Genomic DNA, 19136 nt, shown 5'->3' on the forward strand with positions numbered 1-19136 from the left:
CAATGTTATGGTGGAGTTTTATTACACTTACGGTACATGTTAGCAGTTTTAGAATAAAAAAGTAAAACAGAGCAAAGCCGTTTAAAAATGCATTTCTCAAACAGATTTCATAAACACCACAAAATGTTTGACAGGTTTCTCTCGAACACAACTTTAGGAATTGTTTGTAGATGCACAAAGGAATGAGATGAAACTGAGATAAAGTTCTGCAGTTTTCTACAGAAGTAACAAACCCTAAAAGTCTTACTCTCAAGTCTACAAACACAAAACTAGACATTTTTAGCTGTAACTAAATGCACACTTGTTGTATAATGTGCAATAATTACATTAGAATTTGATTGACAACACATACACGATCATTATGGAATTCAAAAACAGCTATCTTCAGGTAATTGGTTTTACTTCCATTGTGCCATTTTATGAAAACCTTTATTCCAGTTTGATAATCTTGCCCATGATTAATTTTTGTCTATACATCAAAATTGACATATTACATCATCATTATTCTCCCTGAAGAAATTGTAATGCAACTGATGGGTTATGTATACAGTACTTCAAGGTTTGAGAGAAACTAAAACTTTAGGGAGATGGCAACCTCACTCCTGCTCAACTTCAACCACTGTTTATATGCTAGCTAGATACAAAAACACATTTTAAAAGTCAATCCATACATTAATATATTAGGTGGACAGTGTGATTTTGCCATATATGGCAAAAGATACAGTGATTTGATCATTGATGCCTATTTGAACAAATTAAAGATCTTTTATGACCTACAACTAGGTCTGTTTTTCAGCATCAGGCACTTTTATTTTAATAAATGTAGTTTTGTATTAAACAGAAGTGTGTAACTGATTCACAAGGACACAAAGAATAAAATAAATTAATAATAATAAAGAAATGAAGAACATGTATGCATCATATTTGACCCCAATTCAAACTAAAACCCAATTATATTTTGTTAAAAGAAAATAAAGTCTATTTGTTTAGGACAATGAATTTTCCAAATATAATTTCTTCACCCTTTCACTTGATTTCGGGCTGAAATGTGACCTGCACCAGTGGGATCCACTTTATACAAACAGTTTTTAGCAGGTTGTATATTTTGGTTACCAAACTATTTTAAGTACACATTTAATTCAGACATTATACTCATTAGAAAGACTTGATGCATCTGAAAATCTATAAAACAAGCCAGCATCGGCCATATGAGACTAAAAGCTTTCCATATCTACATAACAGCACACATCTCAACATACGGTTTCTTAAGACTTCCTATGGTGCTACAAGACTTATGGCTGTGTTTATAAGATGCCCTATACAAAAAACAATGCCTGCATTAGCATTGAATCCTTTTTAAAACTCTCAGAGCTGGTAAACAAGGTACATGTTATAATTATGGACAATAATTCACTTAAATATGAACAAAGTTGGATGTAATATGCATGTGCAATATAATTATGCAAAGAAAAAGGGACACAACCATTAATAAAGCACGAGTTATTAGTTAAGAACAATAACAACCTTTGCAACCTTTTATAAGCACAGGTATAACACATCATCCATTTGTGCAGATGTTAGCTTTGAATTTGGTAAATATTGTCTATAGAAAACTTCTTATTCATGTGTATGCAGCAGTAACTTTGACAGGTTACCAGAAACATCATCAGCGTGGATAAACGTATAAAATAAATTCATCAAAATAATAGACAACTCAAGTCTGCAATTTGATCTGTGCATTGTCTCGTCCTTCAATAAAAAAATGTCAAAACACAAACCTGTTTCAAAGACAAAGTCTTACGTGTTTTAAATAAAGCCATGTGTTTTTGACCTCTTGTTAATAGCACACATGTTCTTCTAATAAATGGTAATTTCAGCTATTTTCTATTCAACATGGAATTTAACATTAATCTATACCTTTAAATAAGTGAATGCATTTAACATTCTGCTGCTGTTGGTGTTCATTAAATCTTCCCTGGATGGAATGTGCGGATCTGAAATCTATGATAATGGCGTGAATGGAGAGGTTGCTGTGGTTAGCATGTAGGTTTTCATCTAGGCCGTGTTGGCATATCATTGACCTTATGGATTTCCTGTTTGAGGAAGAGAAACCAAATAGAAAGTAATGCTGAATGAATGTTTGAAGATGTCACAGAGAAAATTAGAGGTCATCTTAAAAAAGAAATGACTTAAATTGATAAGTGATGAACATTAAGACAGAAAAATTACCTCAAGAAGAGCATCTTTTAATTTGCCGTAAGCCACATCAAGATCATCATTAATGATGACCAAATCAAATAAACCCGGCTCTTTGCCTGAAATATGGATATAACCATTAGTAAGTGTGCCAACTTATTATCAAGGAGCACTTCATTAAAACTGTAAAAGTGAATTTACAACCCCAATTGAAAATATGAAAAATGCTAATAAAAAAAGAAGTGTGATTTGTAAATTATATTCACCTTTTGCTATATTTAAAGCACTACAACTACATATTATATGATGATTTACCTTGTGAATTTCATTGTTTTTTAAAAAATTGACAGTAATTTCAAATTATTGCAACAAGCTCCAAAAAAGTTGGGACAGTCGAGTGTTTACCACTGTGAAACATCCCCATTTCTTCTAATACCACTTATTAAGCATTTGGGCTCTGAAGACACAAGTTTGTTAAGTTTAGAAAGTGAAATTGTCTCCCAATCATCCATTATGCAGGTCTTTAGCTACACATTAGTACGGGGTCTTTGTTGTCACATGGTGTGCTTCATAATGCACCACAAATTCTCAATTGGAGATGGTCAGGACTGCAAGCAGGCCAATCTAGCACCCACACTCTCTGCTCACACAGCCATGCTCTTGAAATCCGGGCAGTGTGCGGTTTGAAGTTGTCCTGCTGGAAAATGCAGGAATGTCCCTGGAAAAGACAGTGCTGGATGGCAGTATATGCTGCTCCAAAATATATACATATCTGTCTGCATTCATGGTGTTCACACAGATGTGCGAGTTACCCATTCCATGGGCACTGACACACCCCTGGCTCATACAGACACTGGCTTTTGGACCTGATGCTGATAACAGCTTGGGTGGCCCTTTTCATCTTTGGGCTGTTTTTCAAAAAAATAAAAATAAACGTGGACTCTTCAGACCAAAAAACAGTTTCATTGTTCTACTTTCCATCTAAGATGAGACTGAGTACAGAGAAGTCGGCAGCACTTCTGGACAGTGTTGATGTATGGCTTCTGCTTTACATAGTAAAGTCTTAACTTGCATCTGTGGATGCAGCGGTGAATGGTGTTGACTAACAAAGGTTTACTAAAGTTATCCTAAGCCCATGTTCATGATATCCATTACAAATTAATTATGTTTTTTAAGACAGTGATGTCGGTGTGATTAGATAATCACACACATTCAGAAGTGATTTTCTTCTTGCCCTTTATGCACTGAGATTTGACCAGATTCCTTGAATCTTAACTATTTTGTGCACTGTAGAGCGTAAAATGATGAAATCTTTCCTATTTGTCTTTGGGGAACATTGTTCTCAAAGTGTTGGATTATTTGCTGAAGCATCTGTTGGCAAATTGAAAAGTCTCAAATGATCTTTGCTCTTGAAGGACTAGGCTGTTTTTGGAGACTCCCTACTGTATATCATATGATGGCGCCGCAGATGGCTGCCTCGGTGTGGAGCTCTCCAATTCTTTTGTTGTTTTTGTTTGTATGTCCTGTGTTTAGCAATCTTTTACCAGTCAGTTTTACCATGGACGAACTGCTGAACATTCGGCAGCACATACCAGATAATCTTTTCCCGGTTTTTGAATATTCAGACGTTTTTCTGGACATTTTAGTTTGAGGCGCTGCTGTGTTGTTTAGACGCGCTACGAGACGCAGGCGAGGGAGACGAGCTGGCACGCTGGTTAAACTCCATCAGCGCGGCGTTCGAACAGCACTGCCGAGCAGTCATCTCGCGAATCTCCGCTCTCTTCCCAACAAAACTGACGAACTACATCTCCTCACACATAATAATAAGGACTTTTCAAACTCTGCTGCACTGTGCTTCACAGAAACCTGGCTGAGTGAAGCCATTCCGGACAGCGCATTACATCTGCCGGGCTTCCAGCTGTTCAGAGCGGATCACATCGCGGAGTTAACGGGGAAAACGGGAGGCGGTGGAACATGCTTTTACATCAACGAAAGTTGGTGTACAGATGTAACAACATTAAAGAGGATGTGCTGCCCAAATCTGGAAGCGCTCTTTATTAACTGTAAGCCGTTCTACTCGCCGCGGGAGTTTTCTTCGTTTATTTTGGTGAGTGTTTACATTCCTCCAAACGCGTCTGGGAACTTAGCGCTGCAACAGCTGGCTGATCAAATCACAGACACAGAACAACAATACCCGGACTCAGTTATTATTATTCTTGGGGACTTTAACAAAACAAATCTCACATGCGAACTGCCCAAATACAGACAGCACATTACATGCCCCACCAGAGACAGGAATATATTGGATCACTGCTATACAACATTAAAGGATGCATATCGCTCTGTCCCACGTGCAGCTTTGGGACTCTCTGATCACTGTCTGGTTCATCTTCTCCCGTCCTACAGGCAGAAATTAAAATCAACAAAGCCAGTTGTAAGGACTGTAAGGAGATGAACTAATGAAGCAGAGCTTGAACTACAAGCCTGCTTTGACTGCACTGATTGGAGTGTTTTTGAAGCTGCAGCTACAGACCTGGACGAGCTCACAGATACTGTTACATCATACATCAGTTTCTGTGAGTATATGTGCATCCCTACTAGGACATTTTTATCATTCAACAATGATAAACCATGGTTCACAGGAAAACTCAGACAGCTTCGTCATGCCAAAGAGGAGGCTTACAGGGGTGGGGATAGAGTCTTGTATAATCAGGCCAGGAACACACTGAATAGGGAAATTAGAGGGGCTAAAAGAAGCTACTCTGAGAAGCTGAAAAACAAGTTTTCAGCTAATGACCCTGCATCAGTGTGGAGTGGCCTGAAACAACTTACTAATTACAGGACTCCTACCCCCAACCCTGTGGAGGACCAACGACTGGCTGACGACCTGAATGCGTTTTATTGCAGATTTGAAAGGCCCAATTTCACACCCCACATGCACTCGGACCTTCATTTCACACAACCATTAACACCTCCTGCAACCCCCCTCCTACCCCCTCCTGCTACACTACCTGCACTCAAGATCTGTGAGGACGATGTGTGCGGTGTCTTTCGGAAGCAAAGGTCAAGGAAGGCTCCAGGTCCAGATGGCATCTCACCAGCGTGCCTTCGTTCCTGTGCTAACCAACTGGCCCCCATCTTCACTCAGATCTTCAATAGATCACTGGAGCAGTGTGAAGTCCCATGCTGCTTCAAATGTTCCGTTATTATCCCCGTCCCTAAGAAACCCAAAATCACAGGACTTAATGACTACAGACCTGTCGCCCTGACATCTGTGGTCATGAAGTCATTTGAGAGACTGGTGTTGGCCCACCTGAAGGACATCACTGGACCCTTTCTGGACCCCCTTCAATTTGCTTATCGAGCAAACAGGTCTGTGGATGATGCAGTCAACATGGGTTTGCATCACATCCTGCAACATCTGGACAGACCGGGGACATACGTAAGGATCCTTTTTGTGGAGTTCAGCTCGGCTTTCAACACAATCATACCAGATATACTCTGGACTAAGTTAAACCAACTCCCTGTTCCCACCTCTACCTGTCAGTGGATTACCAGCTTTCTGATGGACAGGCAGCAGCTTGTGAGGCAGGGAAAATTGACCTTCCACCACCTGTACCATCAGCACTGGTGCCCCCCAGGGATGTGTGCTCTCCTCACTACTCTTCTCCCTTTACACCAATGACTGCACCACCAAGGACCCCTCTGTCAAGCTCCTGAAGTTTGCAGACGACACCACTGTCATCGGCCTTATCCGAGATGATGATGAGTCTGCATATAGAAAGGAGGTTGAACGGCTGGCTTTCTGGTGCAGTCAAAACAACCTGGAGCTGAACACGCTCAAAACAGTGGAGATGATTGTGGACTTTAGGAGGAACACCCCATCATTGTCCCCCCTCACCATTCTAAACAGCACTGTGGCAGCAGTGGAGTCATTCAGGTTCCTGGGCACTACCATCTCACAGGACCTGAAGTGGGAGATACACATCGACTCCATTGTGAAAAAGGCCCAGCAGAGGTTGTACTTCCTTCAGCCAGCTGAGGAAGTTCAACCTGCCACCAGTGCTGCTGAAACAGTTCTACTCAGCAGTCATTGAGTCTGTCCTCTGCACTTCAATAACTGTCTGGTTTGGTGCAGCTACGAAATCAGACATCAGAAGACTACAAAGGACAGTTCGGTCTGCTGAGAGGATTATTGGTTGCCCCCTGCCCCCCCTTCAAGAACTATACACTTCCAGAGTGAGGAAAAAGGCTGGTAAAATCACTCTGGAGACCACTCACCCTGCCCACGACCTTTTTGAACTGTTGCCTTCTGGCAGACAGTTTTGGGGAATTGGGGTTGTACGTGATTTAATCATGTACATCAGTTCCACATGAATCAATGAAGTTGCATCGACATATTTTTTTCCTCTTGGTTTAGTTCATTAATTGTTTGCCAAAAAAAATATTTGCTCATGTAATTTCAACATAATGGAATAACGTTATTATTAAATTAACCAATTCAGTAGCCTTGAAGTGATTTATGTGCCCTAACATGATTCATTTCTTCAGTTTTACACATTTACAAGGTTATGCTAGTTAGCTAAATTTAAACTATAGAAATAGAGTATATTAGCATGATCAATGCTAGATAGTAACTGCTCCTTAATTCCTTTATGTAGTAAAGCAACATACAACAAACTCATCCCAAGCAAAAGCTCCACTCTTCACCATAATGTTAACCCAAAAGTGGTTGTAAATCCCAAAATAACAACATTAAACAATATGAAGTCTCCTGCTTTTCTCATCTTGCTCGTGGTGCAAATCCCATGCAAAGCAAACTGGGAACTACAAATTCCCAGACCAATCTAGTAGAGTGCACATTTTAGAGAATTACATTAATCGAAAGCAAACAATCCAAGTTTAGCAGAGAAACACTTTTGTGTTGTGTAGATCACAAATAATATGATTTAGTAAATCAGACTAGAGGTAGACCGTTATATCGGTTTTACCGATTAATCAGTGCCGATAGTCGCTTTATGGAAATATCGGTTATATTTGGTAAATACATTTACATTTATGCATTTGGCAGACGCTTTTATCCAAAGCGACTTACAGTGCAATTATTACAGGGACAATCCCCCCAGAGCAACCTGGAGTTAAGTGCCTTGCTCAAGGACACAATGGTGGTGGCCGTGGGGTTCGAACCAGTGACCTTGCTGATTAACCTTGCTAGTTAACAGTACTGTGCTTTAGCCACTACACCACCACCACTCCTAATTACTAACATACAGTCAGGTCCATAAATATTGGGACATCGACACAATTCTAATCTTTTTGGCTCTATACACCACCACAATGGATTTGAAATGAAATGAACAAGATGTGCTTTAACTGCAGACTTTCAGCTTTAATTTGAGGGTATTTACATCCAAATCAGGTGAACGGTGTAGGAATTACAACAGTTTGTATATGTGCCTCACACATTTTAAGGGACCAAAAGTAATGGGACAGATTAACAATCATATATCAAACTTTCACTTTTTAATACTTGGTTGCAAATCCTTTGCAGTCAATTACAGCCTGAAGTCTGGAACGCATAGACATCACCAGACACTGGGTTTCATCCCTGGTGATGCTCTGCCAGGCCTCTACTGCAACTATCTTCAGTTTCTGCTTGTTCTTGGGGCATTTTCCCTTCAGTTTTGTCTTCAGCAAATGAAATTCATGCTCAATCGGATTCAGGTCAGGTGTTTGACGTGGCCATTGCATAACATTCCACTTCTTTCCCTTAAAAACCTCTTTGGTTGCTTTCGCAGTATGCTTCGGGTCATTGTCCATCTGTACTGTGAAGCGCCATCCAATGAGTTCTGAAGCATTTGGGTGAATATGAGCAGATAATATTGCCCGAAACACTTCAGAATTCATCCTGCTGCTTTTGTCAGCAGTCACATCATCAATAAATACAAGAGAACCAGTTCCATTGGCAGCCATACATGCCATGACACTACCACCACCATGCTTCACTGATGAGGTGGTATGCTTTGGATCATGAGCAGTTCCTTTCCTTCTCCATACTCTTCTCTTCCCATCACTCTGGTACAAGTTGATCTTTGTCTCATCTGTCCATAGGATGTTGTTCCAGAACTGTGAAGGCTTTTTTAGATGTTGTTTGGCAAACTCTAATCTGGCCTTCCTGTTTTTGAGGCTCACCAATGATTTACATCTTGTGGTGAACCCTCTGTTTTCACTCTGGTGAAGTCTTCTCTTGATTGTTGACTTTGACACACATACACCTACCTCCTGGAGAGTGTTCTTGATCTGGCCAACTGTTGTGAAGGGTGTTTTCTTCACCAGGGAAATAATTCTTTGGTCATCCACCACAGTTGTTTTCCGTGGTCTTCCGGGTCTTTTGGTGTTGCTGAGCTCACCGGTGTGTTCTTTCTTTTTAAGAATGTTCCAAACAGTTGATTTGGCCACACCTAATGTTTTTGCTATCTCTCTGATGGGTTTGTTTTGATTTTTCAGCCTAATAATGGCTTGCTTCACTGACAGTGACAGCTCTTTGGATCTCATATTGAGAGTTGACAGCAACAGATTCCAAATGCAAATAGCACACTTAAAATTAACTCTGGACCTTTTATCTGCTCCTTGTAAATGGGATAATGAGGGAATAACACACACCTGGCCATGGAACAGCTGAGCAGCCAATTGTCCAATTACTTTTGGTCTCTTAAAAAGTGTGAGGCACATATACAAACTGTTGTAATTCCTACACCGTTCAACTGATTTGGATGTAAATACCCTCAAATTAAAGCTGAAAGTCTGCAGTTAAAGCACATCTTGTTCGTTTCATTTCAAATCCATTGTGGTGGTGTATAGAGCCAAAAAGATCAGAATTGTGTCGATGTCCCAATATTTATGGACCTGACTGTCTAGTGCTTTGTAACTGAGCCAAGTCCCCGGTGTATTTCAGGCTTGTTTATACACTGCCTGACCAAAAAATAAGTCGCTTACTCTAATATTTTGTTGGACCACGTTTAGCTTTGATTACGGTGCACATTCATCGTGGCATTGTTTCGACAACCTTATGCAACGTCACAACTATTTACTTCCGTCCAGAGTTGCATTTATTTTTGGCCGAGATCTTGTATTGATGATGGGAGAGTCAAACTTCTCCGTAAAGTCTTCTCCAGCACATCCCAAAGAAGACTTTCAATAGGGTTAAGGTCAGGATTCTGTAGTGGCCAAATCATTTGTAAAAATGAATTGGCTCATGCTCCCTGAACCATTCTTTCACAATTTGAGTCTGATGAATCTTGGCATTGTCATCCTGGAATATGCCCGTGCCATCAGGGAAGAAAAAATCCATTGATGGCATAACCTGGTCATTCAGTACATTCAGGTAGTCAGATGATTTTATCGCGGATAATGTTGCTGAACCTAGACCTGACCAACTGAAGCAACCCCAGATCATAACACTGCCTCCAGATGCTTGTACAGTGGGGACTATGCATGACGGGTGCATCGCTTCATGCGCTTCCCTTCTTACCCTGACATGCCCATCGCTTTGAAATAGAGTAAATCTGGACTCATCAGACCACATTACCTTTTTCCATTGCTCCACAGTCCAATCTTTATGCTCCCTAGCAAATTGAAGTTGTTTTTTTCTGATTAGACAGTCGTTTAGGCTCAATCCTGTAAGTTCTTGTTGCATGTGGAAATGCTCTTACTTTCACTATTAAACATAGCTGTTGAGTTCTACTGTCGATTTTTACGATGTGACTTCGAAGCGTTTTAGTGATCTCCGATCACAATCATTCAAGATTTTTTTTCCCCAACCACATTTCTTCCGTGAAGCTGACAGTTCATCACTATCCTTTCAGGTTTTAATAATGCGTTGGACAATTCTTAACCCAATTCAAGTGTCGGTTGACCTCTAAATCAGACTACCTGCGTTTTCCCATTTTTCAGTGTAGGGTTCCCAAACTTTATGACCAGTGAATTTCTATGACTTGTCTAGTTGTTTGTGTTTACTGTACTGTTAAAGTATTAAAAAAATATTATATATAAATGAGAAAAAAAGCTATTTCTAGCTTATAAAATACTTCAAAGTATTTTATATTCACTATAGAAATGTGACAAGATTTTTCCACTGGAAATCACAATTTTACAATTTCCTTATATTTTCAGGATTTCAATGACAAAGGGAACACTAGTGTAATAACACTTACTTATTTCCATGTCAACTTTTGCTGCATGTAAACGCTTTTGTAGACTCTCATCAGACTCAGTTTTTCTGTCTCTTAATCTTTTTTCCTGGAGAAAAAAAAACAAAAACACGAGGTTGATTAAAGTTTAATTATAGAAAGAAATAAAACACAAAACCCCAGAATCAACACCTGAGAAAGAGGACATTTTCACAAATTTCAGAGTACTTCCTACCAGGATGTCCATTGATGGAGGCTGAATGGACACATAGATTGGGTTAAGATCTGTTCTCTTGATGTTCTGCACGCCCTGCATGTCAATGTCCAAAATACAAATCAAATTCTTGGCCTGTACGGCCTGTACAGCTGCTTTACTGTGAAAGAGACAAAGATTATGTTAGTTTGTAACTAATGGGTTTTGAATGAGTAAATGATGTCAGAATTTTAATTTTTGTTTGAACAATCCTTTAAAAACCCCAGTAACATTCAACAGGACATTCAATAATAAAACAAAGATAAATTATATTGATGGTTGAAAGATGTACTTTGCAGTCATTGCTGTTCCTTCATATACAAACATAAATCATTTTGCAAGGTGGATTATACCTCGTTCCATATATGTTCCCAGAAAATTCAGCATTTTCAATGAATTCCCCATTTGCTATGGCTGCTTGCATATCTTCCTTGGTCACGTAATGGTAATCTGAAAAATAAAAATAAAATGACTACCAACCCTGGAGTCATGAGTTTGAATCCAGGGTGTGCTGAGTGACTCCAGCCAGGTCTCTTAAGCAACCAAAATGGCCCGGTTGCTAGGGAGGATAGAGTCACATGGGCTAACCTCCCTGTGGTCGCTATAATGTGGTTCTCGCTCTCGGTAGGGCGTGTGATGAGTTGTGCGTGGATGCCGGGGAGAATAGCGTGAAGCCTCCACATGCGATGTCTGCGCGTTAACGAGCTCAACAAGCCACGTGATCAAATGTGCGGATTGACGGTCTCAGACATGGAGATTCGTCCTCCGGCACCCGGATTGAGTCACTGCACCACCACGAGGACATAAGGAATTCCAAATTTAGGATAAAATAAATAAATAAATAAAAAAGATTAAAACATAAGCCCACATCCACACTAATACGTTTTAATTTGAAAACTCAAAACTTAACTTGTAAAATAGTGTGGACAGCGAAAATGATGTATTTCATGTATGCGATGCAGTCATGTTAGCCATTCAACCCAATGCAATCAATATGGCAGTTGTAGAGGTGATGTTGTGCCTGATATTCACTTTGTAAAACCTACACATTGCATTCCTTTAAAGGCAACGGGAAGTTTACTCTGGTGATGGAACACAAGGAAAATTGCATCATACGTTTCAGTGTGGACGAGCAATTTTTGGAAAACAATTGAAAACGGCATTTTGGATGGAGAGCGTTCTGAAAACAAAAACGCAGTTTTTAAATGTATCCAGATTAATGTGAACATAGTCACAATCTGAGATCAGAGTTTGAGTAAAATATTATTTTGTCATTGTTATCAGTTAAAAACAACACAATTTTTTATAATGCAGTAGATTACAGTCGACACATTTATGAGCAATTCATTTATGTACATTTATGGGCCATCAATGTGTATAATACTACTAAATGCAGAGCTCCATTAAACTGCTAACCACCTTTTTATGGACAAAGTCTTCTTCTGCTGTGCTAATCCATGTGCATATGAAGTACAAGTTCAGGAAGATGGCGGCGCGCATGGACGCAGCGGCCACTTTGGGACACAAAAAACATTATTCTGTTTTTTTTTGTCTCATTGCCCTGCACTAGCTGGTTGTTTATCTAATAAAGTTTGTTACATTTTATATAAAACATAACTGTGGAGAATAGATCTAGTAGTTGTACAGCATGATAAATATAAAATATAGTACACTCATAAATTTTGTTGGTGTAATTTCTAACTTTATGCCACCAAGCTAAGCTCTCAAAAATAAAACAAACAACACAAAGGGCAGTTTTCACATTGACAAAACATGATTTTTTTTTTTTTAACCACAACAAAAGTTTTAAAAATTTTGCAATTTACATAAATCTACAAAATGCAATAATGATGTTTGGAGGCTACTTAAGGTAGATAAACTGCACATTATGTGTTTGTTACAATATTTTATTACATTCAGGTTTGGTTTCTACAACAATTTTTTATTATTCTGTGATAAAACTAGTAACCTAACTGCAATGTAGTGAAAGTTTTTTTTTGTGCTTACTGGGTTGTGTCTTATCAGGACAATGAAGAAAATATAATTAGAAAAGTCATGTTCACTTCTATTCAATCACAGTCTTACCTCTACCATTCTCCTCTCCTGGACGGGGGCTTCGTGTCGTATCTGGTAACGAGAACAATTCTGGGTCAGATGAACAGTTATTTAGAAATTTGGCAACTGATGATGATTTTTTTCTATTTTTCTTGGTATCATGAAATTGGAATTTACAGATTCATTATCAGACTTACGGGAAACACTGAAGCCAAATACACCATCAAACTCCTTGAGCAGTTTTTTGAGCAGTGTGCTTTTCCCAGCCCCAGAGGGTCCACTAATGACCACCGGCCTCGGTCCAGCCATCGCTAGTCACAACAGAGACAAAGACAGAGTTTGTTGGATTACTTGGGTGGCCTTTCACGCTGTCAGTTTAGTCCAAACCAAAGTACTGTTTGTATGAAAAATTGGTAATATGAAAGCTGTTATTCAAAAAGGGGGAGCAGACTTTGATACCGGACACGGGACTACCTGTAGGAGGTGGTCCAATTTCAGTTGCAATGGAACTGTGGCATGATTTGCTTAAGTGAGAACACAACCTGTACTTCAGTCCGCACTTGCTCAGGAACTAAAATAACTAGTGTATGCATTTTTGCATGACAACATATAAAACCACCACACTCAGACAGCAGCAAACGTACCAGTGGCATAACTACAGGGAGGGCAGCTTGTTTTATTGTCTTTTTAACATTAACAGCAGGGATGCTCACACTTCTATGGAATGAGATCTACTTTTTCATCATGTTATTGCAGAAAGATCTACCATGTACAATAAAGGCTATACATGATACCAAAATTTCAGTAGTCGCAAATTTTTTTCTTAAGTAATTATTCAAGACTAGTACAGACAGTCAGTAATAAAATAATAATTAAAAAACAGCAATGAATAGAAATAGATTAAAAATAATAGGACAAAAACACAAATTAAGAAAATTCAGTGATTTTGTTTTTAACAGTAGTTTCAAGTATTCAAGGAAACATTCAGAATGAAATGCAACATAAACCTACTACTGGTCTTCACTGTATGATTATAATACATTAATACTTTTTAAAGCTACTAAAGTTACCCAGTCAAGGGCAGTGAGTGTTTCCTTGTTTACTTGTTATGGTTGTTTGATTATTATAATGTCAAACTAGACGGCAGCAGGTCTATTAGCTTACACTTATACTTACAATTCAGACATTTATCATGTCTCTTCCATACAAAAATAAAAAAATTGTGAAAAAAATTGTGAAAAAAAAAAAAACTCGAAAAAGGTATTTTAGTTTTGTAGGAAATAGCTACATATATTTACATATTTAAATATAATTTAAAAATCTATTACACTCCAAAAAGCACTCTGTATAGCTTACTTACCTTGCTCAAGTATTATCTCGTCACTTCGGAGTGCACCAATGAAACAAATAAACATGCACCGCACTCTGTATGATCTGAACACGAGGGTGTGTGTACATTTTGATAATCTGCTCTGATCAATTTGCTGGAAGCCAAACCGTCCAACAGCCAAGCCCTCTTTTCACAAGACACTGCCATGGCAATCAAACAGAAATAGCAATTCAGCACTAAGAGACACACCTGCTTTCAATAACACAACACTTGTGTTGTGAGTAGCAATGTTTGTAAATTAGGATATTTTCCACGATAGAATAATTGACTGAATATTCACTCAATCATTTCAAACACAACTCAAAGTGGCATCGTTCAAGTATTAGGCTAATTCTAGCACTAAATTGGGGACAAAAGAGCAATTTAACTATATACTACATTTACTTTATTAATGTCATTATTATTCAAACCACAAGTAGGCCCACAAATGATAAACAAAATTCTTAACTAAGCTAAGCTAGTGTAAATAAGGCAAAATTGTGACAGTTTACAAGCTCTCTTGTTTAAGGAGGAAGCGGGAGCCGGATAAACAATTATTTGTCAGTTTTAAACATGCACTACTGGCTTTTCAGTCGAACATTCAACACGCACACAGTTCAATTGTGTCGCTCTCTCTCCCCTTCGGTGGTCTGGACTGCCCTTTTATCCTTCTTAGCTCTCACTGCAAACAAACAGCTGTTAGATATAATTTCCCACAGGTGTCAATCCTTAACGTTCTTCTTCTCACAGCCTTGCTCTCCACAAACGTCGCTCAGCCATTCTGTCTATGAGTCCATCTAGTTCCCTGAGCCTGTCCAGCTCCCAGGTCATGCCGCCAAGCCAATACACCAAGCCAAACCATCACACCAAATCAAGCCACCACACCAAGTCAAACCGACATGTGAAGTCAAGTCGTGCCATCAGGTCAAGTCATCCCTTCCATCATTTCTAATCAAGCTTCTAATCAAGGATTTCTCCTGCGTCAGTGGAACAATACTACTGCATTGGCTGTGTTTGGGCCCCCAACAAAGTTTTTTAAAGACTATTTAGACCATTTAGGATTAAAAAAAATTTGCAATGTGCAAACATGATTGAAGATCATGATATGAAAAAGAATATCGTGATAATATTTTTTGCCATGTCGCTCAGCTCTATCAGAAGTGTAGTCATATTTTGGATTTTATAAGAATGCTGAGGGAAAATTAGTAGAAGATGGTAACTCTGTCTGCAGAGCTTGCCAGAGGAAAGTCGCTGCTAAACGGGGCAACGTGTCCAGTCTGGCGAGTCATCTTAGTGACAACCATCCATCACATTATAGTGCATGCAAGGCAAGTTAACTTTTAGCTCAGAGCATGAGTTTTGGAAACGTGTGAGGAAAAGTCAATAGTGCAACACAATATTTAATTGGGTTGAAATAATTTCTTCTCACTTGTAAAAAACGCAAGCTTCCGCTAAGAAAAAGTTCCTAGCAAGTGCATCGCTGTGAGCCAAGACAAACGAACAAGAAAACAAGACAGTAATGAATACATGAGACATTTAAGTGGTGTACATTCATACCACTAATACACGGCTTTTCAAATAATTATGGGGACATGAAATAGGGATTTGAGATGAATGTTTTAAAATTTGATCGGTTCTTTAATTATTTTATAATCCATTACAGTCTACAAAACAACCATCCAATACAAATACCAAGTCCTCCGATTTAATTTTCAATACTAACTTTAACAGAGACACACGATGAAACCAGTTGTGTTTGTATGAAAGGAGAGAGCGTGAGACATGAAAGAAGCCGGAGTTTCAGGATGAGCGACCAGAATCAAGAATTTCAGAGAGCTATGTAATAACATGTGTAGTTTAGTCACCCAACCAACATATTTTGATCATTTAAAATGTGTGTGTGTGTGTAAGTTAATAATAATAATAATTTAACCACACCAATAATAATAATTATCATTATTATATATTGGCATCGTAATGAGCCAATAACCATACTTTTAATGGCAGCGAGGATTTCTTGGCTTCTGATATTTCCGATTCCCAAAGGCCTTAAGAAATGTATTCTATTACAGAAATCTCATTTTGAGGTAAAAGACAACATTCAAATAAAGATAATCTATGATGTGCACTTGACACTGTCAGATGTGGAATGCCCCTGGTTAAACAGATGACATATCAGTAGTCGAATGGTCCAATGCCAAGACATGGCTGTCTGGATATGTCTAATCAAAAACACGGTACTGTACAGCTGCACAAAGAAAGCACTGCACAACATTGGCATAACATGTCCTGCCTGACCAATTTACAGATAATCCCAACACGAAATGCGATTGAAAATCACCCGTCTAGTGAAACACCATGTGAAATTGAATGGAAATGGTCAGATATTGATAAGAGCATTTGTAAGATATCTGTATTGAGCATTCGCATTAAACTACATAATAATGCAGGATATCCAATGAAAACAAAGCAAATATCCTAAAATATCTTTAAATGGAATGTTTGATTTGAAAATAGCATTGAGCTCTAAAGCGACGTCTCCGAGCAGACACAGCAGAGAGTGACAGAAGGCTATTGAAGGTAACAGGGGTTGGAAAACTTGTTTTCCCTGTCAAAATCACCAGCCACAACCCTCACTGCCTTTGACGTTTCAAACCAGTTTTGCCAACGTTTGTCTTTACACTATATTGGGTCTCTATGGAGTCTTCTTGTGGTGTTACAATTAAACAATCAAGACATGAAAACAAACAGGATACATCTATGTCATTGCATAATTCATTAGATTTTAAGAGGATGTCAGACAACATTATAATTCAAAACAACATCTTTAATGACATCCAAGCACGCATATGGCCTGGGGAAAAAAAAAAAAAAAAAAAAAAAAACAAGTCTTACAATGGACATGAAAACATGCCATCGTATACTGAGAGAGAAGGTTTCCCAGAAAAGGCTTTTCTCTTGCTTATCAATATGCAACTGTCTGCAGTTATCTACAGCTCAAAATTAGTGTCCTGCACAACAACATTTCCATTGCATTGGCTAATGCTACAGGCAACCGCTTCCTGAAATGAAACCAGTTGAACTCCTACTTTTAAATAAATGAACTCCACGTGAAATCTGCACCATCATTTTACTGAAAGTCAAACAGCAATTCCCCCATCATGTGATCAATCTTAGCTGGTGCTTGAAAATCCACACTTTTAAAAGGTAGCTAGATTCCTTATTAGCTTTACAGGGTTTAATGTTTAATGCAACAACTAATAGAGGACATAGAGTGGAGATTCAAAACTCTGAGACCACATTGAAAGTCTGTAGATTTTGATAAACCTGTAAATAAAGTTTAAGGATTTTGAAAATGTTAAAACAAAGAAATGATTCTAGGTCACTAATCTAATGTAAGCTAATTTGTGATTCTGATCATGTTAACTCATTTGTAGAAAAGGTCAGACTTCCTTGCTTCCGCTGAAGCACTCAAAAATGCTGTTTTGAAAGTGAACTTTCTCAAATCATTCTGGATAACATGGATCATCAGGTTTTGCACACAACTCAAGTCCACGCCACGGCAAAATGAAATCATATAAATTAGTTCAATTAAATGAACCTTGATTCATATTTAGAAATGTCTCTTTCTTTTGAGTTCACGAAATGTACACCTTAAGAAACCTGACTTGTTTTATTGTTTTGAGTTTAATTAACTTCTCTTTAAATTTATAGGAACTTTAATTTGACTGCAACTGGGCAGGGGATTTCTATTTCCCAGCATGCTTTGCATGGCACAATTTTACCATTAACAGAGTTAATGGTAAAATTACATGTTATATAATGTGGCTTTGTGCAAGATGAATGAAAAGAGGGAGTCAGGGAGACTTGTATGTGTTCAAAGGAATAATCTGGGTTCAGTACAAGTTAAACTCAACCAACAGCATTTGTGGCATAATACTGATAACCACAAAAATGAGTTCCTCCTCTTTAAAAAAATAAATAAATAAAAAAATGGAGGTTACAGTGAGGCGCTTACAATGAAAGTGAATGTGGTAAATATTTGGAGGGTTTAAAAAGGCAGAAATGTGAAGCTTATAATTTTATAAAAGCATTTACATTAATTCTTCTGTTAAAACGTGTTATTTGAGCTGTAAAGTTGTTTAAATTGTCATTTTTACAGTCATTTTAGGGGTTGTTGACATTACATCATCATAGTAATGAAGTTGTAAAATTGGCTATATCTTAGAAAAGGTTAGTAAGTGATTTTATCATACTAAAATCATGTTTACATGCATATTGTTTACATGTTGTGGTTATATTTTTGAGTATTTTAATGTTCAAAAATTGGCCCCATTCACTTCCAAAGTAAGTGTTTTGCTTTAGAGGAGGAACGAGTCAAATGACATTTTTGTGGTAATCAATATTATGCCACAAATGCTGTTGATGGAGCTCAACTTGTATTGAACATTCTTTTATTGTGCTATTTAGATGAGTTGCTGTTATGTTAAAGTTTTTGAGGGTTACCATTATAGGGTTACGTGATCTTATAAATTGAGGACAGGTACAATTTAAGATGGTTCTACATGGTATTTCTTTAGTTGTTGAGCAAATGCTATGCTAATCTTAGCATAGTGGGTGTTTCTCAATTCTAAGACTGCACTGGAACAGACTTGTGTTCTGATGAAGACCAGTCTTGCCAAGCATCCTTGGAAGAATGATCTCGGAAGAACAGGAGTACGTAGAACAAATCTATTGTGAGCTTTGAGATCTTCATGTTGCACAATTAACCATCACAGCACATTTGAATCCAGTGAGAGATTTACTGGCATTACCACACCAGTGTCAGCATTAATATCATCACACCAGTGAGGTTGTGCAGGACTAGTGACAAGTTAAAATAATAAAGTCTGTAAACTCTTGTTTTCTCCATGTTTATTACTGTATTAAAATTATGCTCCCCAACAAATGTCGACGGAGTATAGCAACTCTCACGAGCTGTGTCAAACTTTCACGAGCTTAAAAGCGTAAAAATCTTGAGGGAAAAAACAAAAAAATAAATGTACTTCGTCTGCCACCGCAATACCGAGTTCTT

General features: G+C 38.2%; 1 protein-coding gene across 3 annotated transcripts in view; it reads right to left on the bottom strand.

Annotated features, from left to right (window-relative positions):
- Positions 1 to 19136, bottom strand: part of LOC127648846 (guanylate kinase-like) — a 23013-nt gene continuing 3877 nt past the window's right edge. For 2 of the 3 annotated variants that reach the window (XM_052133631.1, XM_052133630.1), the window contains exons 2-8: positions 12891 to 13004; positions 12724 to 12765; positions 10992 to 11088; positions 10621 to 10759; positions 10410 to 10494; positions 2230 to 2315; positions 1 to 2093 (exon numbers count right to left, since the gene is read on the bottom strand). In XM_052133631.1, coding sequence (XP_051989591.1) covers positions 2052 to 2093; positions 2230 to 2315; positions 10410 to 10494; positions 10621 to 10759; positions 10992 to 11088; positions 12724 to 12765; positions 12891 to 13004 — 605 coding nt within the window. In that variant the 3' untranslated portion in view covers positions 1 to 2051. Of the gene's footprint in view, positions 2094 to 2229; positions 2316 to 10409; positions 10495 to 10620; positions 10760 to 10991; positions 11089 to 12723; positions 12766 to 12890; positions 13005 to 14053; positions 14183 to 19136 lie in introns of those variants that run through there. The other variant, XM_052133629.1, reaches the window with a different exon arrangement.

This window comes from Xyrauchen texanus, chromosome 9, assembly GCF_025860055.1.
Source record: "Xyrauchen texanus isolate HMW12.3.18 chromosome 9, RBS_HiC_50CHRs, whole genome shotgun sequence".
Lineage (NCBI taxonomy): Eukaryota > Metazoa > Chordata > Actinopteri > Cypriniformes > Catostomidae > Xyrauchen > Xyrauchen texanus.